At 31.6% G+C, this 24,381-nt stretch overlaps 1 protein-coding gene across 17 annotated transcripts in view; it reads right to left on the reverse strand.

Annotated features, from left to right (window-relative positions):
• Dmd (dystrophin) overlaps positions 1–24,381 on the reverse strand; it is a 2,110,831-nt gene that overhangs the window by 1,129,362 nt on the left and 957,088 nt on the right. For all 17 annotated transcript variants that reach the window (XM_063242792.1, XM_063242803.1, XM_063242804.1 and 14 more), the window contains one exon: positions 5,041–5,235. In XM_063242792.1, coding sequence (XP_063098862.1) covers positions 5,041–5,235 — 195 coding nt within the window. The remainder of the gene's footprint in view (positions 1–5,040; positions 5,236–24,381) is intronic.

Raw genomic sequence — 24,381 nt, forward strand, 5'->3', positions numbered from 1 at the left:
CTGTGTGATAAACTATTATATTACAAATTTAAGCAGAACTCAAAGGCATTTATAATCAAATTTTTCTTTGAGATTTTAAAGGATCCATGTCTATTAAGTTTAAAATAATTTCAATCTTTTTATAGCAATATTACAATAATGAAAAGCCCAACTCTTTTTAGCATATGCTCATATTAAAATATGTAGATAAACAAATTACTTTATGTTCCTTCTGAAATTTTGTTCATATTTGTAACCACGGTGCCTCCTACCATTATCCATTGCCCTGGAACCAGAATAGAAAAATAGCTACTCTGCTCATGACATTAATTTTATCTTCATTTAAGTGATTTGGATAATTAAATTTGTCCTCAAATGGCATGTAATATATTCCAGAGGAAAAAGAGATGAGTCGGAGTGTGAGGGCCTTCATTGACAGTACTTCTGCACATACTCCAAGGAAGAATGAAGTATAGAAGGCAAAACACTGCAGAAAAGAGATCCTACAACCCTGAAGGCTTCCTCTGCCAACTTCCCATGATGCCGAAATTCTCACACCTGAGCCCTAAATCTTAAACCACATGTTGCAGCTTTATGTGAGTATAAATACAAATTTGCTCTTTACCTGGAAAACATCCTAGAATCTGACATTCTCTCACTCTGAACATCTTTTAATGCTGGAAACCTGAGTTATCAAAGGTTTCTCATTCTCCTCCTTTTTCCTGTGCCCTTCCGCTATTCCTCCTGCTACCTTCCCATGATCTTCCATAAATGTAGCTATTTCCTACTTAGTATCAGGTGTGTGTTTGGCATTTCTTTCATTGTCCTACAGAAGAACATAGACTATTTTTGGCCCATTCAATGGTAACCGAGCCTTGATAATGACCTCCAAATCTCATGTGATCTCACGCTCTACAATCATGCCTCTGGCTGGCTTTATTAGCAGTACATGGACCATCTTGCTGTCCCTTGGTTAAAATAGGTTCACTGCAACATTTAGGCCTTGTTCTATTTCCTCAACCAAGACAGCAAGCCTGACTCACTTATTTCGTGCCACTGTATGGTTACAGCTCTTTTCAATTCTATTTAAATTTGCAACCCCACCTACTGCCTTTCCACATATCCCTACCTCTTTATTAGTCTTCTACCCCCTTACCAAGCTTTGTTTTCTTTTTTTCATAACATGTATCACTTTGTAATACACAATGTTTATGTAGTTTTTTGTTGTTGCTAGCTGATGTTCTGTCTCCCACTGCTAGAATAAAAAAAAATGTTTCCCTTTATTTCTTGATATCATTTAAATTCTACATTGAGACTAAGTCTTCTGTTAACACCTGGGAGCTTTCTTCCTTCTCACACTCTCAATTACCAAAAATACAACATATTTTATTCACATCAAATACAAAAATATCACTAGTTTGGGGGAGACCATTGAAATGATGCATGCCCAAATTTTATTTCCCTTCTCTCTTTCAAATTTAATTCCTTATATCTTCCTTCCCTTCCACCTTCCTTCTTTATTTCTATGCATTTTTTTCTTTGCCATGAAATCATCTTGAATTAGAATTCAGGAAAATTTTTACCTTCACTGCTTAACCTTATTTTGTTCAAGTTAATTTTTAGAATCTCAACATAACACCTTAGAAACAGCTACATAAAAGGTAGATTCAGAAAACACAAGTACTAAAGCTACTTTGCTCATGATAAAATCCCTACTTGAACATTAGTAGTTGTGTCAACTTTGTTTACTTACTGTATGTTTCCTCGGTTTCTTCAGGTAAAAATTTAGATAATAATTTGAGATACTTTGTAAAGTTTCAGACAGGATCAAACAGCTAAATACAGGTGAATTATAAGAAGAGTACCTAAACACTCAAATTGACTCTCATTCTTGAAAACGATGAAGCTTATTTGTTTTCCTTATCTTCAGTTGTTTTCTTATTTTTGTCCTCAAAATCACATTTATGAATACTAAGAACAACTTGGTAGAATAACCACAGAACTGTTTAGTGAGGGAGCAGTGGCATCATGGGAGAATCCCACCCCCGTGGCATGATGTATGGCAGACAACACAGTGTGCTTGTACATGCTATTGTTTCTTTCACAATTGTCCTACATAGAGCTCTCCTAGAAGCAGTTCTGAGGCAAGAATGTGGATCCAAGTGGTGTACTTGGGAACGATCCTAGGAAGCGCAGGTGTCTGGTTTAAGACGGAGAGGCAGTGAAGAGCATTGTATGAGGGAGGTTTCTAATGTGTGCAACAGGGTTTTCATCCTGGTACAGAGCATTAGGTCAGCAGATGAATCATATTTCAGAGATTCCCAGATGATAAGTGAACAAGCAGTGATGCATAACCACCAAATGCGCTCTTTTATTCCGTAAGGTCATCTGGAAAAAGGGGGCATGCAAAGCTTTATCTCTTTGAAACTTGTGGGCTTTGATGACTAGAGACAAAACTCAAACAAATGATCAGAGGCAGTTGGAGGGGGCAGCTGTCAGTCAGCATGCAGGGAATGCTTCCCTGTGTGGGGAAGGTGTGTGGTGAGACCCAAAAGTGTGCCACACACCAATGAAACAGAGACTTTCAATAAAATCAGGTATACAGAGGCGTTAGGGTGAAGACTTTCCCCTGGACTCCTAAATAGGGGATTTCTACTTTCAGGATAATATTTCTAATACTTAAAGCTCTCCAGCAGAGAGCAAAAGTTTTAAAATTGCAGAGTTAGTTTTATGATTATGTTTTACTATGAGGTACTTTAAAGTAGGATTTGATGCCATAACATATGAATTAAATTTTGGCATATTTCACTACAACCTTTTTTTTTGTTAAAAACAGTGCAGTTTACACTATTAGTAGTGTTTGCAGCTTTCAAAATGCTTTTTTGCTAAATTATGGTGCTGTTTCCTATATAAGGAACATTATTAAATTCATATATAAACAATGAAATCAATTGATTAACAATGCTAATATTGACTCTGAAATAAATACATGCATAACATATGTATGTGTTTCTTGTTAATGTCTAGTTATTCTTTAGCTAGTGTATTATATATTAAGTGCAGATTACCTTAGGTATGCAGGCATTATTCTGAATAGTTTCCATCAAAATGATTAGGAAGTTTTCTAATAATACATTTTTAAAAATCTTAAGTGCTCTTTTAGTTATGCTTTGTTCAGAAAATAATTGCTTTAACTTACTACACATTATTTGTGCTGCATTTCACTTTTAAGAAATATGTATATTAAACCACACCATTATCTTCCATAGTTCTATAATTTGATTCATGCAAAACTGTCGGGAACAAAATCAACCACCATTTTATTTCAAACCATCTCAACCAGCAGCTGTACAATTTATGCACTACTTTTCTATTTTTACTACTGGATAATGACAATGATGAGTGCCTTTAAGAGAAAATACATTTTCATTGAAAAGACTGAGCTTGAAACTATCCCCCTTCAAATAACCCATGAAAGTAGGAATCTCATTTGCCTGCTGCAGGAGATTTGTTGGGAAAGCATTGGAATTAAGCCCACAACTGCATCTCACAATGATTCAATAACCAAGCTAAATTAAACCTGTAATAATGCCTTCTTACAAACCACAGCAGTCAATTCTATTACAATTGTCATCAGTTATAATAGTATTAAATTTATCAGCATGAATGAATGATTAGCGAGTATATAACCAGAGGTTTATCATTCTAAGTGTGCCAGATTAAGAGATCTTAAAAAAAAAGAGGTATGGAGACCAAGTGATTCAGTGAGCAAATTCACAAGTTGAGGGTCACTTGCCTTCCTGGGTGAAGTCTCTATATACTGAAAATGAGTATCAGCTAATGAGCATGATTTACATGTCGAATGACAATGATGAAGTTTCAAAGTATGCTGTCACGAGAAGTTAGTTAATGTGAATAATGACAAGCATTCTGGCATGTCTCTTTTATCAATTGATTGGTTTCCTTCCCATCACTATATCATAAGTGCTTTGACTTTTATTTCAAAGCACATAAGAAACGGCATCATACTGAAATGGATGGACTAGTTCCAGAGATTCATGTAGCTCTTATTTTATTTTAGTGTGTAATTCTACAGCATATTTGATATGATATATTAAAGTCAAGCCACTCAAGATATTGTAACACTGATTTCCAAAACAAATAGTGTTATCCATTTGTACACTTATGCAGACAGATATGTTATGTGGAGCAAGCTCCCAGAAATCGTTTAGAGTATAAAATACTTTAGTTAATATGTACTGCTGCTAGCAAACTCATTTTCTGTCTATAATCTTACGCTGTTTGCACTGGAAAATACCAAGCCTTGGCTGTACTATAATATTTCATTTTGAGTGTGAATCATATGATAAAAATTATCACAAGACACATTGTTATGTGCATTTTCTTGATTGTACATTCATTTAACTTGAGATACCGCCTTCTAAAATTCACCACATATTCTTTCAGCATGATTTGATTGGTTCAGAATTCAGTAGTATGCTGTTAGTATTTGAAAAAAGCTGGAATATACTGGTAATATTTAACTGGTAGTTTTAAAAATTATTTTATCAATTTCTATGTATTCATATTCTATATATTTTAGCATATGTATTAACATTAATTTGAAATTGAATATGCACATTAGAATGGAAAACATAGAATAAAAAAAAAACAACATACAATGAAAACAACTGAAAATCTTATCTAATTTTGCTTACCTGGAGTAGAAGAAAGGAACATAATATATTGGTTGAGAATAAACTTTCTTCTATTAGAAATTATTTCTTGTGAGTCTTGTCATGCTTAAATGCACATGAAAATGATACTTCATATATATTTCTTCATTTGGAAAAGTGTTTTAATGCTAAGTATTGTAAAATAACACTTTGTGTTTCTATTTCTACCTCACATTTCTATAGCTAGACATCCTGCATTTTTAAAAATTTCATGTGTATGTCAGAATACCTTCACTGTGTAGACAATGTGAGTCAATTCTTCTGGAACTATAAGTGAGCAGTGCAATCATCTTGTAAAATCTAAATGAAAGTGCTTTGCTTTTACCTTCAGGGACTCCTCTTGTTTAAAGAGATCTTCAAAATCTTTAGCACAGAGTTCAGGAGCATTGAGAATTTGTTCCACTTCGGAAAGGGCTTGTGAGACATGAGTGATCTCAGTCATATAAGCAGAAGGCACATAAGAAATTTCCGAAGGCATGTCTTCAGTCATCACCCTCATGGTTTCTTCATGCAGAGTGTGCTGGTACAGATATATAAAAGAACAATTGGTTTTTAGCTTCATAATAATGAAAATTCCTTCATTGAATTATAGATTCCAGTAGAGAGGGCTGCAAGTGGATAAAAAAGAAACTAAGTCTAGTAAAAGGTTACTTATTGTTTATAGACCCCTTTTCTCAAAAAAGCGTTAGGTACATTTTATAATTGGCGATATATACTCCTTATTGCCATGCACATAGGACAAGAGGAAAGACCAAGAGTCAACCAATTGTTAGGAGGGTAACTGTACCCTATGAAAAGGATAATGTTTCCAACTGGCTTTTAAATTTTAATTTTAAACTTCCTGGAAATCTCGGCAAGGGACGGTTGGGAGGTTCAACATCTGTTCTGCTCAAGACAAAGGAACATTTTCTATCTTCTCCCAGCTCACACCAGAGACAAAAAGCAGCTTTGACAACCATGTACTGGTCTCTTAGATATATCTTTGGCCCCAAACCCAGATATTAGCGTGGCTCTTTGATGCTGGTTTCTTCCTAACTTCGGTTCACTGAGGTGGTAGACGAATAGGGCTGACTTTGGAGCTCAGATTTTATTAAAAACTCCAGTTCTGAGATCTAAGGGAGCATTTGTCTTTCCTGCTACATCTCCACTTTCCTAACTGGCATCCAAGTGCTTAGGAATGGTAGGAATCCGCAGCTCAGCATTGTTTTGCAGTTGGCCAGTAGTGTCTCTTTCCTTATTCTTTATAAAAGCAAGAACTAAATACTACTTGGCATGCAAATTCAGAAAGATGGATGACCTCTGCTCTCCTGTGTCTGCAATATAAGCAGAGACAGTTTTGTAATTGAAATTATTTTCCCAGTAACTTTGTTTAGAATTGATCAACTGCCACCGTCCTGTTGATGGGGTCGGATGCTGGTTTCAGTGTCAGGGTCTCAAGGGAAGTTTGGACAATAAGCACACTAACACAGCCATTTACTACTGCAAAACCTTTCTGACAAGACCATACTCATTTTTGCAGTAATGTAATTAAATGCACTTTGAGATCCAGACTAAATCCCATACGAAGATGAGTAAAATTTTTAAACTGGTCAGTTTATCTTTTTAGTTTGTCTTACTCAATTATTAAATAATTTATTTCATACATGATACAAAAAAGTAATTCTAATTTGTTTCATGTAATTCTGAGCTAGAAAATTCATGTAATTGCATAGATCGGCTTATAAATGACATAATTATGCATTTCACAAAGTTAGCTTATTGTATATAGCTGGCACACATTCCTTCATGATTAATGTGATGACAAATATATATATATATATATAAAATTTTCATTTTAAAAGATATTAGATGCTGAGTTAGGGTTTGATGAAGACAATTCTGCATTTAACCATAGGTTTTAAAATCCAAATACTCAACTTTTTCATTTCAAACCAAACATCTCACGATTTTTTATGAAATACATAATTCTCAAGGCTATTTGGATGTGAAATATTCACCAATACACTGGGTTGAACATGAAGTAGCATAGTCAACAGCACAAATCTTACAAAACTTATTGTGACCTCCATGTGGTTCATTAGACTGGTGACTATAATGTCCTTTATAAAATTTCCAAGGTGATGTTTTATTTACTTGCATCAGTGGCTGTAATTCCTGAGGTAACGATCATCATCTAAAACAGCACATTTTATAACATTTTCATTCAATTGTGCAATTATCTTTGTTGCTAATAATAACATTTTTATCTGCTTTTAGAGATTGTTCTATGATGGATAGAATTGGACAATCTATTACTTTTCTCTTTTGACAATATTTAGCTATTGTTTTATACAAGGCAGTTGTTTATGAATAAGAAAGCATTTCAAAATGTTAATAGAGTATCTGAATCTCATCCAAAATAATTGAGTTCTAAAAGGTTTTGATGTTTTTTTCCATTATCTATTTTAAAAGGAAAATAATTCTCAGTTATCCATATTTTTTCTGGCTTCATTATTGACCTGTATTTTCCTTAATCTTCATTATTGACATTTAAGAAGCCATCTTCTCTTAAAATTCATATTGGTGCTTCATAAACGTAGCAATTATGGATAATAAATAGCAAGGAAATTAACTGAAAAGATGAATATAAAAAACTAAAGAGGCATTAAAATAAGCTTACATTTGACTACTAAGTTGGATTTAAATTCTTGAAGCCAAATTTAAAACTCAAATTTCTTTTTGTTTGGTTCTGTGACTCATTATAATTTGATTTACACAAAGGAAGTTTAATGAAGTGAGATTTACTTAAGTAATAATTTGAGCTGACCACACATCTCTGAAGACTGAAATGCGATGTTGCAGGAGATAAGATCCAGGATCAGCCTCAGTCCTGAAGCAGGATTTTCAGAATGTCAGCAGTGCAATGTCTTGAGACTTCTCAATGATTAAGTGCTTCTCTACTTGACCACATATGTTTGTCACAGATTCTTTTTGCTACAGAATAATGTCTTTTCCCTCATGATAAATATTCACTAAAGTGTTGAAATTAAAGAAAACAGTTTAATCAACACTTTAATAGAAAGTTTTCAGGGGGATGTTATATGACAACTACTGAAATCTGAAATTTTTCAAACTGAAATTTATAACTGCTTCTAGAAATACTATTTGTTTTAATTTTTTCTAAACTAACGCCTTTATTTATCTGGTTATAATGCCCTTGAAATAAACAGAGCTTTTTCCACATGAATTGAAAGGTCTATTGATAGGCATACTGTGGTTATTTTTTAAGACTGTCAGAGATAGGCCTTAGAGCAATTGGTGTCAATTCATCAAAGTAAATGTATTAATCATGTCACATCCTATTTACTCCAGCTCAGATTTGCCATGAAAAGATTCTACAGAAGATTTAGAAATATTAAAACTTCTACAGTTGATAAGAGCATTCAAGTAAAAATATGAATGAGAAAAGACATTACCATCTTTGCTGTCCTAAACCACTGATAATTAACTTGTCCTTTTTCTTCCATTTATTTTTTCCATTATTCAAATGCATTAGAATGCTTCTAGTTCCTAAAGTGCCTCTGATTATAATTACCTATGGCACAGATACAGTAACCTCAGAAAGGTTAATATACATTCAACATATTTAATTAAAACTGATTTGTCAGGAATTTTTCATTTTAACTGTTTTGCATATCATCATCATAGGTAACAAAAATGGTATGTTTCACTGAATAAGCTAAGGGATGATTCTATGAACTTTTGTAAGAGACAGAAATGTCCCCAAAGTACTTTTTGACAGCACCATAAAACTGTCAACTCACTTCTGAGGAAACTTTATTTTATAAATTTTAAACATCTTTTAATATAAAATTCTAATGCTTATACTTTTTGGTAAGTAGAGACATATCACAACTTTCATGTTCAATAAACTATCAAAAGTTGAATCAAAAAAGCCAAACATTTTGCAGTCTAATTCACTATCTATTCCTTAAAAGTATATCATTCCTTTTGACATATTTATGCAGATCTATAATGAATAAACTGTATTCACTGAATAATGTTCAGTTTGACTTAATAAAAATTTCTGACAGTTATTCAGAGATCAGTAATTCAAAGTATTTCTCTTCTTTATGCAAAATCCTTGCACTCATATTCAGATTATGCTTTTTCATTTGAATTCATAAACTTTGCATTGAATAATTATATCCTTCTGAATTGTGATGTGTACAAATCCTGTCTAACATTTTGAAAATCAACTTGTTTTGTAAATGTTCTTTACCACCTTATATCATTAGGGATATTCATGCATCATTAGGAAGGAAGTGCTATAGCCATACTTATCCATTTTATTTTTCTATGTTCAATGTCATTTTTAACTGTATGTGCACAAAAGAATACACTACCCTCATATTTTGGAAACAAACAATACAAATGTGAAGGGGCTGGGGATTTAGCTCAGCGGCATAAGCGCCTGTCTTGTAGGCAGGCAGTCGTGAGTTCAATCCCTGGTACCGATAAAAAGGAAAAAGCAAAAAAAAAAAAAAAAAAAAAAAAACCACAAATGTGAAAGAAACGCCTAAATTACCTACTTTTATTTAAAAATAGTTCAATGAATGCTTAAAGAGGATTATTATAGAACAAGATTATGATGTATACCATCTGATGTTGAGGTTGAAACAGGTTTTTAAGTTTGAAGTGCGTATGTAGGCATAAGCATAAAGATTTTGTTTTTACAGTACTGAGTTTTGAATGCAGGGCCTTTAAAAATGAGCTACATCTCCAGTCTGATTTTATCCTTTCTTTTTTATTAGTGTATATGTGTGATACACAATAATTATATATACTTATCACAAGGAATTGGTACATATATGTATTGAAACTTAATCTTTTCAGGTCTCCTTTCGCTCCCAGATCCTTTATATTTTTTTCTTTAAATTTTGAAACAAGGTCTTACTAAATCACTAAGTTGCTCAAACTAGCTCAAACTTGCAATAATTTTGCTGCCTGCAAATTTTTAAAGAAAGTTTAGTTTCCTGAAACTGAAGTTATCACATTCTTCTCATTACCTAAAATTTGTTTTGAGGGGCCACACAGTTGCGTGAGATAAGGGTATTCTGTTTTGAAACAGGATTCATTGTATATATATATATATGTTCCATATGACAAGTTTTTCATTATAATTCAAAAGAGAACATTCTCCTTCAAATGCACTGTTGCTTCTGGCCTATTTACCAGTTTTAAGGTCGAAGAATCTCAAGAAGAAAACATACTATATGGCATATCATTGTGACATATTCCTGTCTTTTTTTACACTCTTTCTCTCTCTGTATATATACATCATATAAATATGCTAGATAGAAAATAAGTCAGTGTACTCAGTCTAACAAAGACTAGGGCCAGGCATGGTGGCACACTCATGTAATCCCAGCATTTGTGAGACTGAAACAGGAGGATCGTTGTGAGTTCAATACCAGCCTCGGCTACAAAGTGAGCTCAAGTCCAGCCTGAACTGCTTAGCGAGACCTTGTCTTAAAAAGACAAAAACAAAAAAATCTAACAAAGACAATTATCTAGACAGAAAGTAATATAGTGATACAACTATGTTTTACTCAATTAGTGTTAAAACAGATGAAGATATGTCAAATTTTCAAAATAGAGTAGTTATTATATTTGGAATGAACTATAAAAAATTTGTGAGTTGTATATGAAATATGTTAATTTATATTTGAATATCTTCTGTCTAAAAGACATTCATAAGCATTATGGATTATTGAAAAGTAATAACACAATGTGGTATAAATATCAAACAAGATTACGGGCTTTAAATGGCTTCTGATGGTTCATAGATGAACTGGAGAGTAGAAAGATTTTAATTTTCTTAGACAAGTAATTCTTTCTCCTAACCTCAAAAGCTTTCAAAGAAAGACAACAGTTTCTTCTAGGGATCATTACAGTTAAAATGCAATATTTTTTATTTACTTGCCTTGAATAATTCATAGATGTCATATGCATAAAATGGCAAGTCAAATATTTAATTTGCAAAAAAGTAGCTGTATCAACCAGAGTGGACAAATTTCAAATAAAAAAACATTAAAAAAGAAAACAAATTACATATGACATCAATAGAGGTTTACTCAGCCATGGTCACTGTTTTGGATATGCATAAATGCCACAGCAATCCCAGTATTCTGACACTAGTTGGTTTTGCATGTTTTCAATAAGTCACTTGAGTAGAGATAGTGAATAATCAATTAATTCCAAATATATAGTCATGACCCTAAAGAAGGAAAATAGAAATGAGAAAGTGTTGACTGTCAGGCAATTTGCTCACGCTAACTGCATAATTTGAAAAACTTCTTTCCAAAGCTATATAATAAAAATCCTCAAATGATCATTAAGCATTTGCTAAACAAATTGTATTAAGATTGCTATTTCTTTTGTTAAAGAACAAAATCCAAGAAAATACATAAAATAACTAATGTAAAATATTATATAAATTCATTCTTAATATCCATATGATTTATTCTGCAAAATTAGAATGAAACTTGAGAACAAGACAGGACTATCAGTGAAAGGTATATGTAAGGAAAGCTAGCCTGGCTAATGTTTAGGTTTGTTCTATTTCCAGGAAAGCATTTCCTGTGTCAATTTCCTGTGTCATTTCTATAAAGTGTGGCTGCCCTGCTCACTGACCTGCTTCACGTTGATTCTTCTTCTCTACACCACTAACTTTACCTAATTCCGCAGGGACAGGCTCACTTACTGTCTAATTTAGTTGATAAACTGAATCTTTATGATATTATAGTGGTTTAAAGTGCTCCCTTTCAAAGGACAACATTTTCATTTTAATGAGGATTTTCGTTAAATTTACATAAATTAGTAACATGATGGAATTTTAGTTAGTATGACTTGTGTGAGAAGTGAACTTAAAAGGCTGTTAGTTCCCATCAAGAAAAGTACCAACATAGTAGGACTAATATAGAAGGCCAGTTTTGTTAGAAATCAGCAGTAAAATAATAGGTAAGGTTGTACAGCCTAGATACTTTGAAAAGTAAACACAGTAAAAACCTTGCATGACACGTAGCATGTGCCAGGTTATCAAAATATGTGTTGTATAAAATTAAGAAAGAAGAACTACCTTAGGATTTAAAAAAAAGTATAAACTTTTAAAACAGATATTTGGCTAGCATTTTTAGGGGTTACAGTATATAATAATAATTTATTATTTGGAATCCTAGAACTCAAACAAGAATGATTTCTACATGTGTTGATGTAATTTTTCTTGGTATAGATATAATGGTGCATTTGATAAAACTTTGCTGTATTTCTCCATCTTTATGCAGAGTAGCCTAGCTAAATGCTACTGTACATCCATCTATTGGCGCTTAAATTGTCTTGAAGGCATTGCTTTAAATCATTAGATGTGAGCACATACCGAAGCAATTATTTGGGACATTATTAATTTCTATACACATCTGACAAGTATCTCAGGAGACAGTCACTAGTTATATCTAGATTCTTGAATGAGACAATTGAGTGTTTATTTCTAAACATATGTATGCTGGTTTTGAATGGTATTTTTCTCTATTAGAAATATAAATGATAGTGAAGGTGCCTTTAATTGCATTGTTCAAGATGGTAGTCACTAGTCACACTTTACTATTTCGGTTTAAATCTAAATTTTGTAGCCCAGGCTTACCTCAAACTTGCTATTCTACTACCTCAGGCTTCCAAGTGCTGGGATTCTAAGTATGTGACACCACGCCTGGAGTAGTCATACTTTAGTACCTATTGTATTGGACAGTGTAGGTGTAAAACATGTCCACTACTGGAAAAGATCATTTTGGAGCTCACTAGCCTAGAAAATCCAGTATATTTTCTTTATAAATACAATACATGTTCAAAGGTGTTCTGTGCAGTTTTTCAGTCCTACTCATTCCATGCAATAGAGTGTTTAATATTAGGTCAAAGATACTTGAAGGACACTTGATATCATCGCATAGTGGCAATAATAATGGATAAATCAACATTCTTCTTTCCAAATTGCTGATGAGCATGAAAACATAATAAGGTACACAATTTAATAATACAAAAACTTAATAACATAGAAACTAATAATTTGATTTTATGTGATAAAAACACTGATACTAGTCATATCTATCAGAAAATAATATCAGTATGAATAACGACATTGATATGTTTCCTCACAAGGGAGATTTATACTGGTTACGAATGTCAATTTAAAATATCAAAACTTTAAATGTCAATCAAGTCATAGTTATACTATATCTGATTGATTTTATTGCACTGATACTATTTTTTATTTTCACATACACATATTTTTTGTTTTCACATACACAGACCTAAATCTCCAAGTACATCTGCTCTACTCTGAGGAAGTAAAATACTAAAAAAAAAAAAAAAAAAAAAAAAAAAAAAAAAAAAAATCAAACAAACAAAAAATTGGGAATTTACATATATATGCATCATATTTAAAAAATGTGCTCGTGTGTGTGTGTGTGTGTGTGTGTGTGTGTGTGTGTGTGTGTGTCTGTACATACAGGCACATAACATGGAAATTTTGAGCAAATGGTAAAACTTGATGTGCACACTTTCTGTCCTTTCTAGGTAGACTTCAACTCAAAATAGCCCTTCCCGAGCTAGTAGAATCTTGAGGAATATATCTGTGAGACCCCAAATGATAAAACTTTCAATTAAGTAACAAAGTTCATAAAGTGGTCTTTGAAAATATGTCAGTGTGGCACAATCAGACATGGAAATTCCAGATATGATGACCTTTGGGCGTGTTTAGGATGATTTGCCAAAAACCACTGATTTAGAAAGATCTACCTGACTAAAGGCTGGGTCAGTACCCGATGGTTTGCTTTATGTCCACACCAATGAGGACTGGCTGTAGCTGATGACAGCCTCATCTCCACCCCGGCCAGTGAGATCAGAGATGTTTTCCTATCTGTACTTTTTTTCCGGAGTGGCTCTTGATTATTAAACTATGTTTCAGCAGAAAAAAAAAATCCAGTCTCTTTTTTGGTTTCTCAGTAAATCGCCATACATGAAAATCCTCAAGCGAAGAAATTTCATACCCTGACTTAAGCATGGAAAGAAACTTCAGGCTATTTCAAGAGTCACAAGAGATTCAAAAAAAGGATATTAAGCTGGGAGTTCACAGACGAAATGCATTAGCAGAGAGCTTTAGTGAAAAAAAAAAAAAAAACCTCGAAAATAACATTAGGACACAGTATACCTACTTCCTGTTTTGGAAAATTTAAAAGATGACTTAAAAGAGAAGAATGGTAATTTCTAAAAATAAAGTATGAATTATGAAAACTCAACCAGAAGAAGGAAAATATCCCAGAATTTGAAGAAAAAAATAGATTGAAAAATTGTAAGAAGAAAAGAGCATTAGAAGATAGATCCTATATATCTACTACATACATAAGTACCAGAATGAGAAAAGAAAACAGATGAATGAGAAGTAATAATTTAAATACTCATAAAGGAAAATATTTTTAGAGCTAAAAATTGATTGGTTAAAAATGAAAATGAAAATAACAAGGTATAATGAATTAGCCATTATAACGTTCCTCTTAACTTGTTTTGAATTTTTTTCTCTTTAAAATTAAAAACATATATTAAAGGAAGAAAAAATATGCAAATTTTTTCTTCCTACAAATGGCTCCTGTTTATATTTTACTATACATCATTCTAAACATTTTTCTATACATACTGCCTAAACCTCCATGAAATTATGATCATGGCACATATACTTTTTAAGTTTTAATTTTCACTGATAGTGATAAAATGATTTTTAAAAACATGAAAAAAGATGAAAATATTAACCAAATATCAAAATAAATTAAATATTAAGTTGAAGCACTTATTTAGAATCATATTGAATTATACCATAATGAAATGTATGAACCTAAAGAGTTGAGATATGGATCATCTCAGTGAATTTTTGAGAAAAAGGCTTAAATACAAAGAAAAAGTAGACAAGCTAGAATCACAATTCTAACTGTTAACAACAGAAGCTAGGTAAAAGAAGTTGAAAAGCATTGGAAACTGTAAGGTAGTGTTCTCAATTTACAGAGACTAATAAAAAACGATTTGAAGATGCTATTTATTACCCAATAAATGCACCATTATGACTACAAAAGAAAAAAAAACAATATGAAAGTTAAAGATTTAAAAAGTATGCATCACCATGCTTGTAATCCCAGAACTTGGGAGGCTGAGGCAGGAGGACCACTGGAAGTTCTAGGCCAGCCTGGACTACAACATGAATTCAAGGCCAGCCCAAACTGCATAGTGAAACCTTATCTCAAAAAGCCAAAAAAAATGGTACACACCCTTAGATATTCCTATAGGGAATTCCTCAAGAATTCAAAACAAATAAATTAAAATATAACAAGTAGAAAAAGATAAAACGAATATATAAACATGTAATGAATAAATTCTATGTTTGTGGTTGAATTCAATGGAATAATGATTATTTACTTTGAATTTAATAGATAACATGAATTTTGTACTAGATACTAAACAATGGAGATGTAGAATATTTCAAAACAAGGTGATAGGAAGTTAACAATGTTTGTCATATTGCATGTTGTTATCCTCAAATAATTGCTCAGGCTACCAGATGTATGCATGAAGACTGATCAAGAATATAATTTTCATTTAAGCACTTTCTTTCCCTTTTGCTATATCTACTGTAATTTTGAATCTTATTTACTCTTTCAGTGACGTACACTAGCACAACAATACGGTGTTCACACATGGAAGTCTGAAATATTTTACTTATGAGATGGTTTCTAGTTGCATCCATTTATCTATAAAAACCTCAAGTTTATCATTCTTATGGCTGAGTAGTATTCCATTATATAAAAACGGAAAAGTAATAGTAGCCAAGACTTAAATGATGAATTATTCGTTTTAAAGTATTTTAAATTGCCTTGACTATAATATGGAGAGTTTGCTGAGTAAATTATTTTGGTCAGCAGACTAATATTTATTTACTTTGGTGTAACACAACAGAAATAAAGATTTAAAATTTATTTTCAGCAACAAGAAACTAGACACCAGTAAAATGGAAATACAGGGTGTAATTTATATATTATCTGGAAGAATGGGAGGGATGCAGTAGAGTGTAGCAAAAAATCTAATTAATGGCCAAATAATGGCCAAGGGCCAGGAAGAAATAAAATACATATACAATAAAATTATAACCTTAAATCCAACAGGGGGAATTTTCACCATTATAGAATTAAAAGAGTGCCAAGAACAAAAATGAGTTTCTCAGTCAAAAATGAAATAATCTCAGACTGGGTTAAAATACAAACTCTATTTACAATCGATTTGTGAGAAACATACAATAAACAAAATCACAATGGTGCATTACATAATGAGGGATGATGCTTTATTAGGAAAATAGTTTTTAAAGAGTGAAATGAAAATAATAGTAGCAGTATCACTCAAGGCCAAAAAGTGTTAGATAGAGCCAAGAGAGCCACTGTAATGATAAAGGTCACAATCATAAAAATAGAATCCACGAATACTTATGCCCAAATATTTGGCTTGATTCTACATACAGCTAAAATGCTACAAATTAAAGTAGAAGATGATAGAACCACAGTTTTCATTGGTACTCTGAATATACCTTTTCCATAATTTGCTAGATAAAAACAAGCTAAATTCAATCTGTATTTTGTGAGCGAAGGGAAATGCATACCAGTTTTCAAAATGTTCCTGAGATCCTAAAATAAAAAATCATATATGTAGAAGGAAATTTAGAAAGGGATAGAGAATAGATTTTTACAAATTACTTTTTAATATCATAATTTAACTAAAAATGTAGTTGAATAACATAATACATTTTGTTTCATATTATAATGCTTTTATAGAGAATGCATCAGATCTGTAGGCATTGCCTGGAGAAATGTTCTTGACAGATAGTTATATTTAAAATCATATACAGAATGATGTACTATGTTTAAAAATAGTGAAAACATCTATATATAATTTTCAGTTAAGAATAAAAATATACCAAAGATAAAATTTAACAACATTTCTTATTTCAGAAGGAATGGAATTTACAATACGAAGAAATGTAAAGTATTAACGTCGTCTGCTGTAGTGCTGAACTATTACACTAGTAGGAAGACTTCAAATATAACAAGACAGAGCATTAAACTAACATTAAATAGTAGAAATGAAAAGTTGTAGTGGTAATGCCTTTTTAAAATTGTTTGTTATAATAAGCACGGCATCTTCCAACTGACTTACCCAGACAGTTTTCACTTGAATCACAGCTAAGGCAGAAACTCGTAACTGACTCTGAGACTTATGGGAGCATTGACCAAGACAAAAAGCATAGAAGGCAGGCTATGTGCATCATATAAAATGTTTTTACATCATCCTTTAGAGCAACATTCATGCTGCTCACTGCAAATCCAATTGACTGTGTAAGAGTCCTGGCAACGAGTCGTAGATGCTGTTGCCCATGAAGAAAAGAGAATTGTATTTAACACTAAGACTTCTGAAGAAGAGTGAGCAACGGCAAATGGGAAAAAGCATTGCTATGTGAAAGCATCTAAGGGGATTTCTATTCTGACTGATCTTCAGAGTCCAGTTCATGAACAATTAAATATCATTCCTGAGAAAAATATGCAAGCCACCAAAGGAATTTTGCTAAGATTAAGATAATCAATAAAGTGGAAGTTATTATTTTTTCAGAGTCTTCTAATGAGTGATTCAATACTTCCCATGGATTCCAATTGTTTATACTGAAAAAATCTCTTTTTGATTGACAACTTATGCCACATTTTATCTCAGTGCCCTTAATTTGAAGGGGCACTAATAACATTGAAATGTGTTTCTAATACTATTAATAAGGTGATAATTCCAATGTATTTATTTGATAATCACCCCACATTCAATTTGCCTTTCAATATTTGCAATAGTTTTATATGCCTGTATGAAATATAGGCATCATAAAACAAAACTTTTAGACTGTGTGTAAAATATTGTGAGTAAACTACAAATATTATCCTTTCTACAAGTTCCAGAAAGCATTTTCTCAAAAGCAAAATATGCATATAATAAATAATTTACATATATAAATATGCATAGCATGACTAGGATAATGTCAGACATATATGCGCATGTATATGTGCATACAAATACAGAGATACGTTTATAGTTAAGGTTCACATCAACTGGCAGCAATAGTTTTTGAATTAGTGAGTTAATACAGCATAAGCTCTTATGAATTAAACACTTTTTAAGTAGGAAAGAGAGGATTTCATTATGTAATTTTATTTGTGAATACTCCACTAAAATAATTAAATTTTTCATAAGGATAAATCAAGTCAATATAAGGATGAATAATTGCAAATGATTTATATACTGTGTCTCTCTTACTCTATTTCCACCTCTTTCCCTTCTATATTTTCTTGTTCATTATATCCACACTCTTAATCATGTTGTCCTGTGCCAAAGAGTCCCTAAAGACCAAGTGTTCCTCTCTGGCTTACTATCTGCCTGCGGCTATTATTTCCTATTCTCATCATTTATTCTTTTGTTTGTTTGCTTCTATTCTATTGTGGGCAAAACCCTAAGATAATTAAATTTATTGTAATTAATTCTATACTCAAAGGATAATAAAGATCTTTACAGAAGAAAATAGAAGTCATCACATAATATAAGCTGCCATATTTTATAAAACCAGTTTTGTGAATCTGGATTTCTGATTTTTAGCCATAGTCCAGCTAAGTTATAATAATGTCCACCTGACATCTGAATAAAGGAGGCACTGCTACATGCATAGTAACTATTGTATTTCATATTATTCTTCTCAAATTACATGATTTACCAAGTCACAAATAACTTCAACATATAACAATCACTGAACAAAACTATTGTTTTCTTACTAAAGTGTATCCTCAGTTTTTCTCTTAGGTATACTGAGTTTAACGACATGCTTATTTCACTTTACAATCTAAATAGTTTCTCTTAAAGAAACTCTTTTTGTTGGGGTCACTATACCAGAAAATATCATTGTATTTCTCATGGCCAGGATTACAATAAATATTTTGGCTATATCTTGAAAACAACCCAAATGCCCATCAACTCAGAAATAGATAAGAATGATTTGGTGTGTTTATATAATGGAATACGACTCAGTCATAAATATTGATAAACTTGACATTTTTATAGGTAAATGGATGCAACTAGAAATCATACTCATAAGTGAAATAAATCAGACTTGCATGTGTAAACGCCATATTGCCCCAATCATGTGAGTAACTGAAAGTGTAAATAAGGTTCAAAAGTTACAGTAGATACAGTAAAAGGGAAAGGAAGGTGCTTAAATGAAAATTATATTATTTGATCAATCTTGCATGCATACATCTGGTAGCCTGAGCAACATGAGGGTATTGTGAGGATAACAACATGCAATATAACAGCCATTGTTAAATTCCTATCATTTTGTTTTGAAATCCTACTTGCCATTTTTTGTTGTTGTTTTTCAATTGTTTGCTCCTTTTCTTTTTTTCACTTTAAAATAAAAAGAATTACTTTAAAATAAAAAGAATTATCATATTCTCAAGATCACTTTTAAAAACTTTATGATCATATTTTTAAAAAGGGGAATGAGCTGAAGTCTTAAGCATATTCTTGTTTCCAAACTCTTTTTGTAAAAGTAGCTGTGATACAAATAAAGTATTGCAACATATTAAAAAACAATATTTTAGTCTTCAATTTTCGTGATTGAATTTCCTTGCTCCATATCTTTGCATCCAACTGAACTCTTTTTTGAAGGGTTTCAACTAAAATGATGACCAGTAAGACATTTTGTAAATTATGCAGAACTATATTTTTAAAATTATAGCTATTTGGAAATGGTGGATATAAGAAAATAATTCATATTACTATAATGAATTAAATTTATGTTCAAGTTTTAAAAATTCAGTTTTCATTGTCAATTTGGTAAGACACAGAAAATGTTTAAGGTAAACTTATTTTTGGTTGCCAAAAAGAAGTAACAAATGATGTCATTACAAACTTTTAATAACACTGAAACAAATAAAAAGTGGATTTAAGTCCTGTAGATGAATTTTTTTTGTTTGTTTTTATAGTATTCTATCATTGAGTTACACCCAGTCCTTTTTATTTTTTTCACATAAGGTCTCACTTGTTTGTGAAGGTAGAATTTAAACTTCTCATTCTCCTGCTTTAACCTCCAAAAGTGCTGAAATTATACAGGCTTGTTCCACTATGTCCAGTCCCACAGGATGAAAGTACTTATAGCCAAGCAAATACTTCTTTGGTACATTTATTGTTTGTATTAAGATGGAATTTTGATACCTTAATTCCACCCTCTATGTACAGTCATTTTTATATTCATTGTTTAAACGGAATAAAAGAAAATTCCAGAACCTCATTCTCATGAATAACTCTTATGGGACCAGTATTTCCTGCCAAGAAAGTCATAAAGATAGGAGATGATGATATTTTAGTGCTTTCCCTTCCTCATTCTAGAAAACCTCAATCAACCTCCACAGAAACTTGGCAGGAATTTTGCCACTTTATGTGATTAAGTTTCTCCAAGTTTATGGTTTCCAGACTGTATTTCATAGGTCAATAAAAATATTACCAAAAATGCTAAGAGACCAAATACATTTCCCCCATATACTTATTTTAGTAAAGGCCATAGTAATGAAGTGTTAGTAATAAAATATAAAAAAATCATTTAACACATCTCAAACTGAATAAAGAACAAATTTTAAATAAATTTAGCTTTATGAAAAGCTTGAATTTGCCATATTTTTTTCCTATGGACCAGAGAAAGCTATTGACCATTATACATTAGCATTGGGGTATCACTGACTTAGGTGTACAGAACAAATCTATCTGAACTTCAGGGAATTCCATAGAAAGATGCCATTCAGTCACATAATGTATTTTTTATTCTGTGCCTGCTGTACACCAAATTCAGCATATATTGGGCAAATATTTGTTTAAAGGAGATACAAAAGCCCTGTATTCATTGAGTACATATTCAAACTTTATGACAAATTTATAAACAAGTAAGCATATAAACATTTCAGAATGTGACAAATATTACAAGCAAAACATGGCAGATGTTCTAAAATGTTCTAGAATGAGACGGAAAGGATGGCGGGAATACTATGAAAGACATCGGAGAAGATGTTGAAGAAAGGCCATGTGCAGATCTAATATTTATGCTGCACTTGGAAGATGACAGAAATAAGCAAACGAAGATCCAGAAAACTGGCCCCCAAGTCAAATGCCACACAATACCAAAGACTCTGAGATGGAAAATAATCTTGCCAAGTTTGAAGAGAGAAGGGCTTTGTGATAGCAAAGAGATTATTTTGCCCTGGAGAGGCCAAACCATGAAGATATCTAGCTTTTTCAAATTAACTTTTCACACGAGGAAAACCAAACTTATCTATAATGAAATGAACTAAAATATACTACACTTAAAATTGATAATATATATGATGTGCATTTGTGGTTAATTTCATACAGATCACTTAAAACAATTGAATTTTGAACAGAACTCAAATGGAGTTATAAACACTATAGACAACTCCATTTCAGTAAGTAATTCATGTTTTTATTTTTTGTAGCCCAGACATTGTAATAGTGAAGAAGACACTTTTATGAAAAAAAAAATTACTATTTTTTGATACCAAAAATTGAACTCAGAAACTTGCACTTGCCAGGCAGGCACTGTGTCACTGAGCTATATTCCTGGGCCCTATAAAAATTATTTGCATGAATTTCCCAGAAATTTTCCTAAGTAATTTATTCTGTATTGTTATCCAGCTAAACACTCGACAATAGCACTAGTTTATAGAGACCTCTGATTTCCATATAATCCTGGTGTCTTTTATTCTTGAATTAATCACCAATAAATATAGTTTTCCTCCGTTTTATGTGTCAAAATAGTTATGTACAAATTTTAAAGTTTTTCATGATTATAGTAGGTGGTGTTGAATTTCTGAATGCAATTAACTCGGGTTTGTATGTAGTTGACTGTTAGACAGCTGGCTACTACTAAATGCATATCAAGCTATACTCAAAAGGTAGAATAAATGGTAAAACTAAAACTTTCCAGCAAAATTATGTCATGTAAATAAGTCTCTGTAGATAAATGCATTTGTATTACTAAAGATAAATCTAAGTTTAAAACACAAATATGTCAGACACTATTAGTTTATAAAGGAAAACAGGAGGATAATCAGATAACAGCAAATCTAAAAACCTTGTAATCTTTTTTATTAGTGAAAATTCAAAGTGGATAAAGCTATACACTTGAATTAATTTTATTCATCTGTCTTCAGAATATGTTCCATACAATGAAAGTCTTAAGTAATCATTGAAAAATCAGAATGATTCACAGATGGTGTGAATGATTTAATTATTTTTAACCAGTTTTTTCAGGCATGCTCAGAAGGATATTTCCAACTCCACTGCAAAAGCCATCTGAGCGTTCTTCCAGCTGGTGTTCCATATTTTCAAAGCAAATTTAGATTGGAGAAAATTACACTTTTATTGTTGTGTTGCAAACGAAGGTCAAATTGCTGTGTATAAATTCTTGCTCTTTTCTCTCTTCATTGTATGAGCTATATTTATCAAATACCACATCTTTTGTATGACTGCTACGGATTTGCCTATGCTCTTTTATGTTTTGTGTTGTCTGGTACATAGAAAGCAATCGATAAATGTTTATTGAATGAAAGAAATAACAATTGCACGCATTTAAAATGAAATGAGTTTAGTCTCTTGGTAAGTATATGGACTTTTAACTTCACTTCATCATCACCATTATTTGGAGGTGTCATTAAAAATAAACAAAGAGGAAAGATATTAATAAAATAAAATAATGTCTCCAATATCCCCTAACATTAAGGAAACAACGTTTTCATCTTGAAATTTTATCTTCACATTGAGACCTTTTCCCCTTAATTTTATGGGAACAAAGGCAAGTTGTGTGACCAACGGTAGTTATTTTAGGCTATATTAAATACTGTATATATCCCTTACAAATATGTAGTCTTTCATATTTTATATTAAAGAATGAATGTAATATCATGAGATAAAAATAACTGTTCTAATAATTTTAATTTTACTGAGGAAAGTTAAATTTTTCATGTCCTTAAGCAAATGAGAGTTCACAATTATTTTGAAATAGTTTTATGAAATGTAACAACTTCAAAGCTATGGTGTTTGTAGGATAGATAATAATTTTAATGAAGAAAGTCACATCATCAGATGTCAAAAATGAGATAATTTTTCTAATTTTACCAAAAATATAATAAATTTGAACATTTTAATAATGAATCAGACTTAATTTTATTATATATTACTGAAAACACACATTTAACATTAATATTTCCTGAAGAAGGTGTAAAACTTCCACTTGATAGCAATGTATAATGTTTTATTACCATAAGAAAGGTAAATTACCATAAGAAAAGTACTATTTTTTAATTTATACAAATTGAATTATGAAATGGTGCATTACTATAATTTTAATTCATAACATGAACAAGTACAAAATTACGTACCTAACCTAGCCATAAATCTACCTTTAAAATAATTGGGAATAATGAATTTGCCTGACACATTTATTCTAATATTGTTACTACATGGTAATGTTAAGAGAAAGTTATTTGGGAAAATATAAAGTGCAGTAAAATATCAGAAAATCTTAGGTATCAAATGATAAATCCCTTTAAAATTAAAGATCATTAAATTGTAATTGATACCATAGTTCATACATGATAATAGTTTGGACTACAGAGACTCAGAAAACCCAAAGTCCTGTATTAATATCATCATTTCTTACTCTTTGGAAAATCCCCATAATGTTCTGAAACCTTGGTTTCCTGTTTGGACTATTCAATTTATCTCAATACTTTTGTACATATTTCCTCTATATTTTCAAATAATTTATATTCTGGATGACATATTAACGGTTCACTAAAATTATTAGGAAACAATAGAATTTTATATTTAAGCAATAAGTGAATGACTGCATCATATTTTCATGAATTAAGAAATTGAAATAGGATGCTTAGTTACTGGTTTTGGTTTTGAGTGTAAAGCACAGAGGAACCAGTCAAAATGTCTTGCACTACTGAATCTCATACTATAGGGAGGGAAAAATAATTCATTAAGATGAAGAAGGGAAACAGAGAGAGAGAGAGAGAGAGAGAGAGAGAGAGAGAGAGAGAGAGAGACTTACTAAAAGCATTTTGAAGTCTTGAAATAATAAATAAAGGAAATCATATGGATAAATGGGGAAAGAATATTTCAGGCAGAGGACACATAATGGAAAGAGTTCAGTGGAGAGATCAGTATTAGAGCAGAGTTATCAAGAAGTAGAGTATTAAGAAGTAAGTCTAGTTGGGCCAGGTATTATATCCTTTGAAACTCATTTAAGGGTTTTGAAATTCAATTTAAAGTAGATAAGAATCTATTGGAAAATTTTTATCAGATTTCAGTCTGCTTTGTATGATCAAACAATGGGCTTTTATTGTGTCGAAAGGAGGTAAAGGAATGCAAAAGTAGGTTTATATCTGAAAATTTGACACTCTTCCCTCTGCAATTCAGGGAAGAATAGCAGGAAACA

The sequence above is a fragment of the Cavia porcellus genome, unplaced genomic scaffold, assembly GCF_034190915.1.
Source record: "Cavia porcellus strain 051 isolate PalLab524CR breed Dunkin Hartley unplaced genomic scaffold, mCavPor4.1 scaffold_33, whole genome shotgun sequence".
In the NCBI taxonomy this organism is placed as follows: Eukaryota; Metazoa; Chordata; class Mammalia; order Rodentia; family Caviidae; genus Cavia; species Cavia porcellus.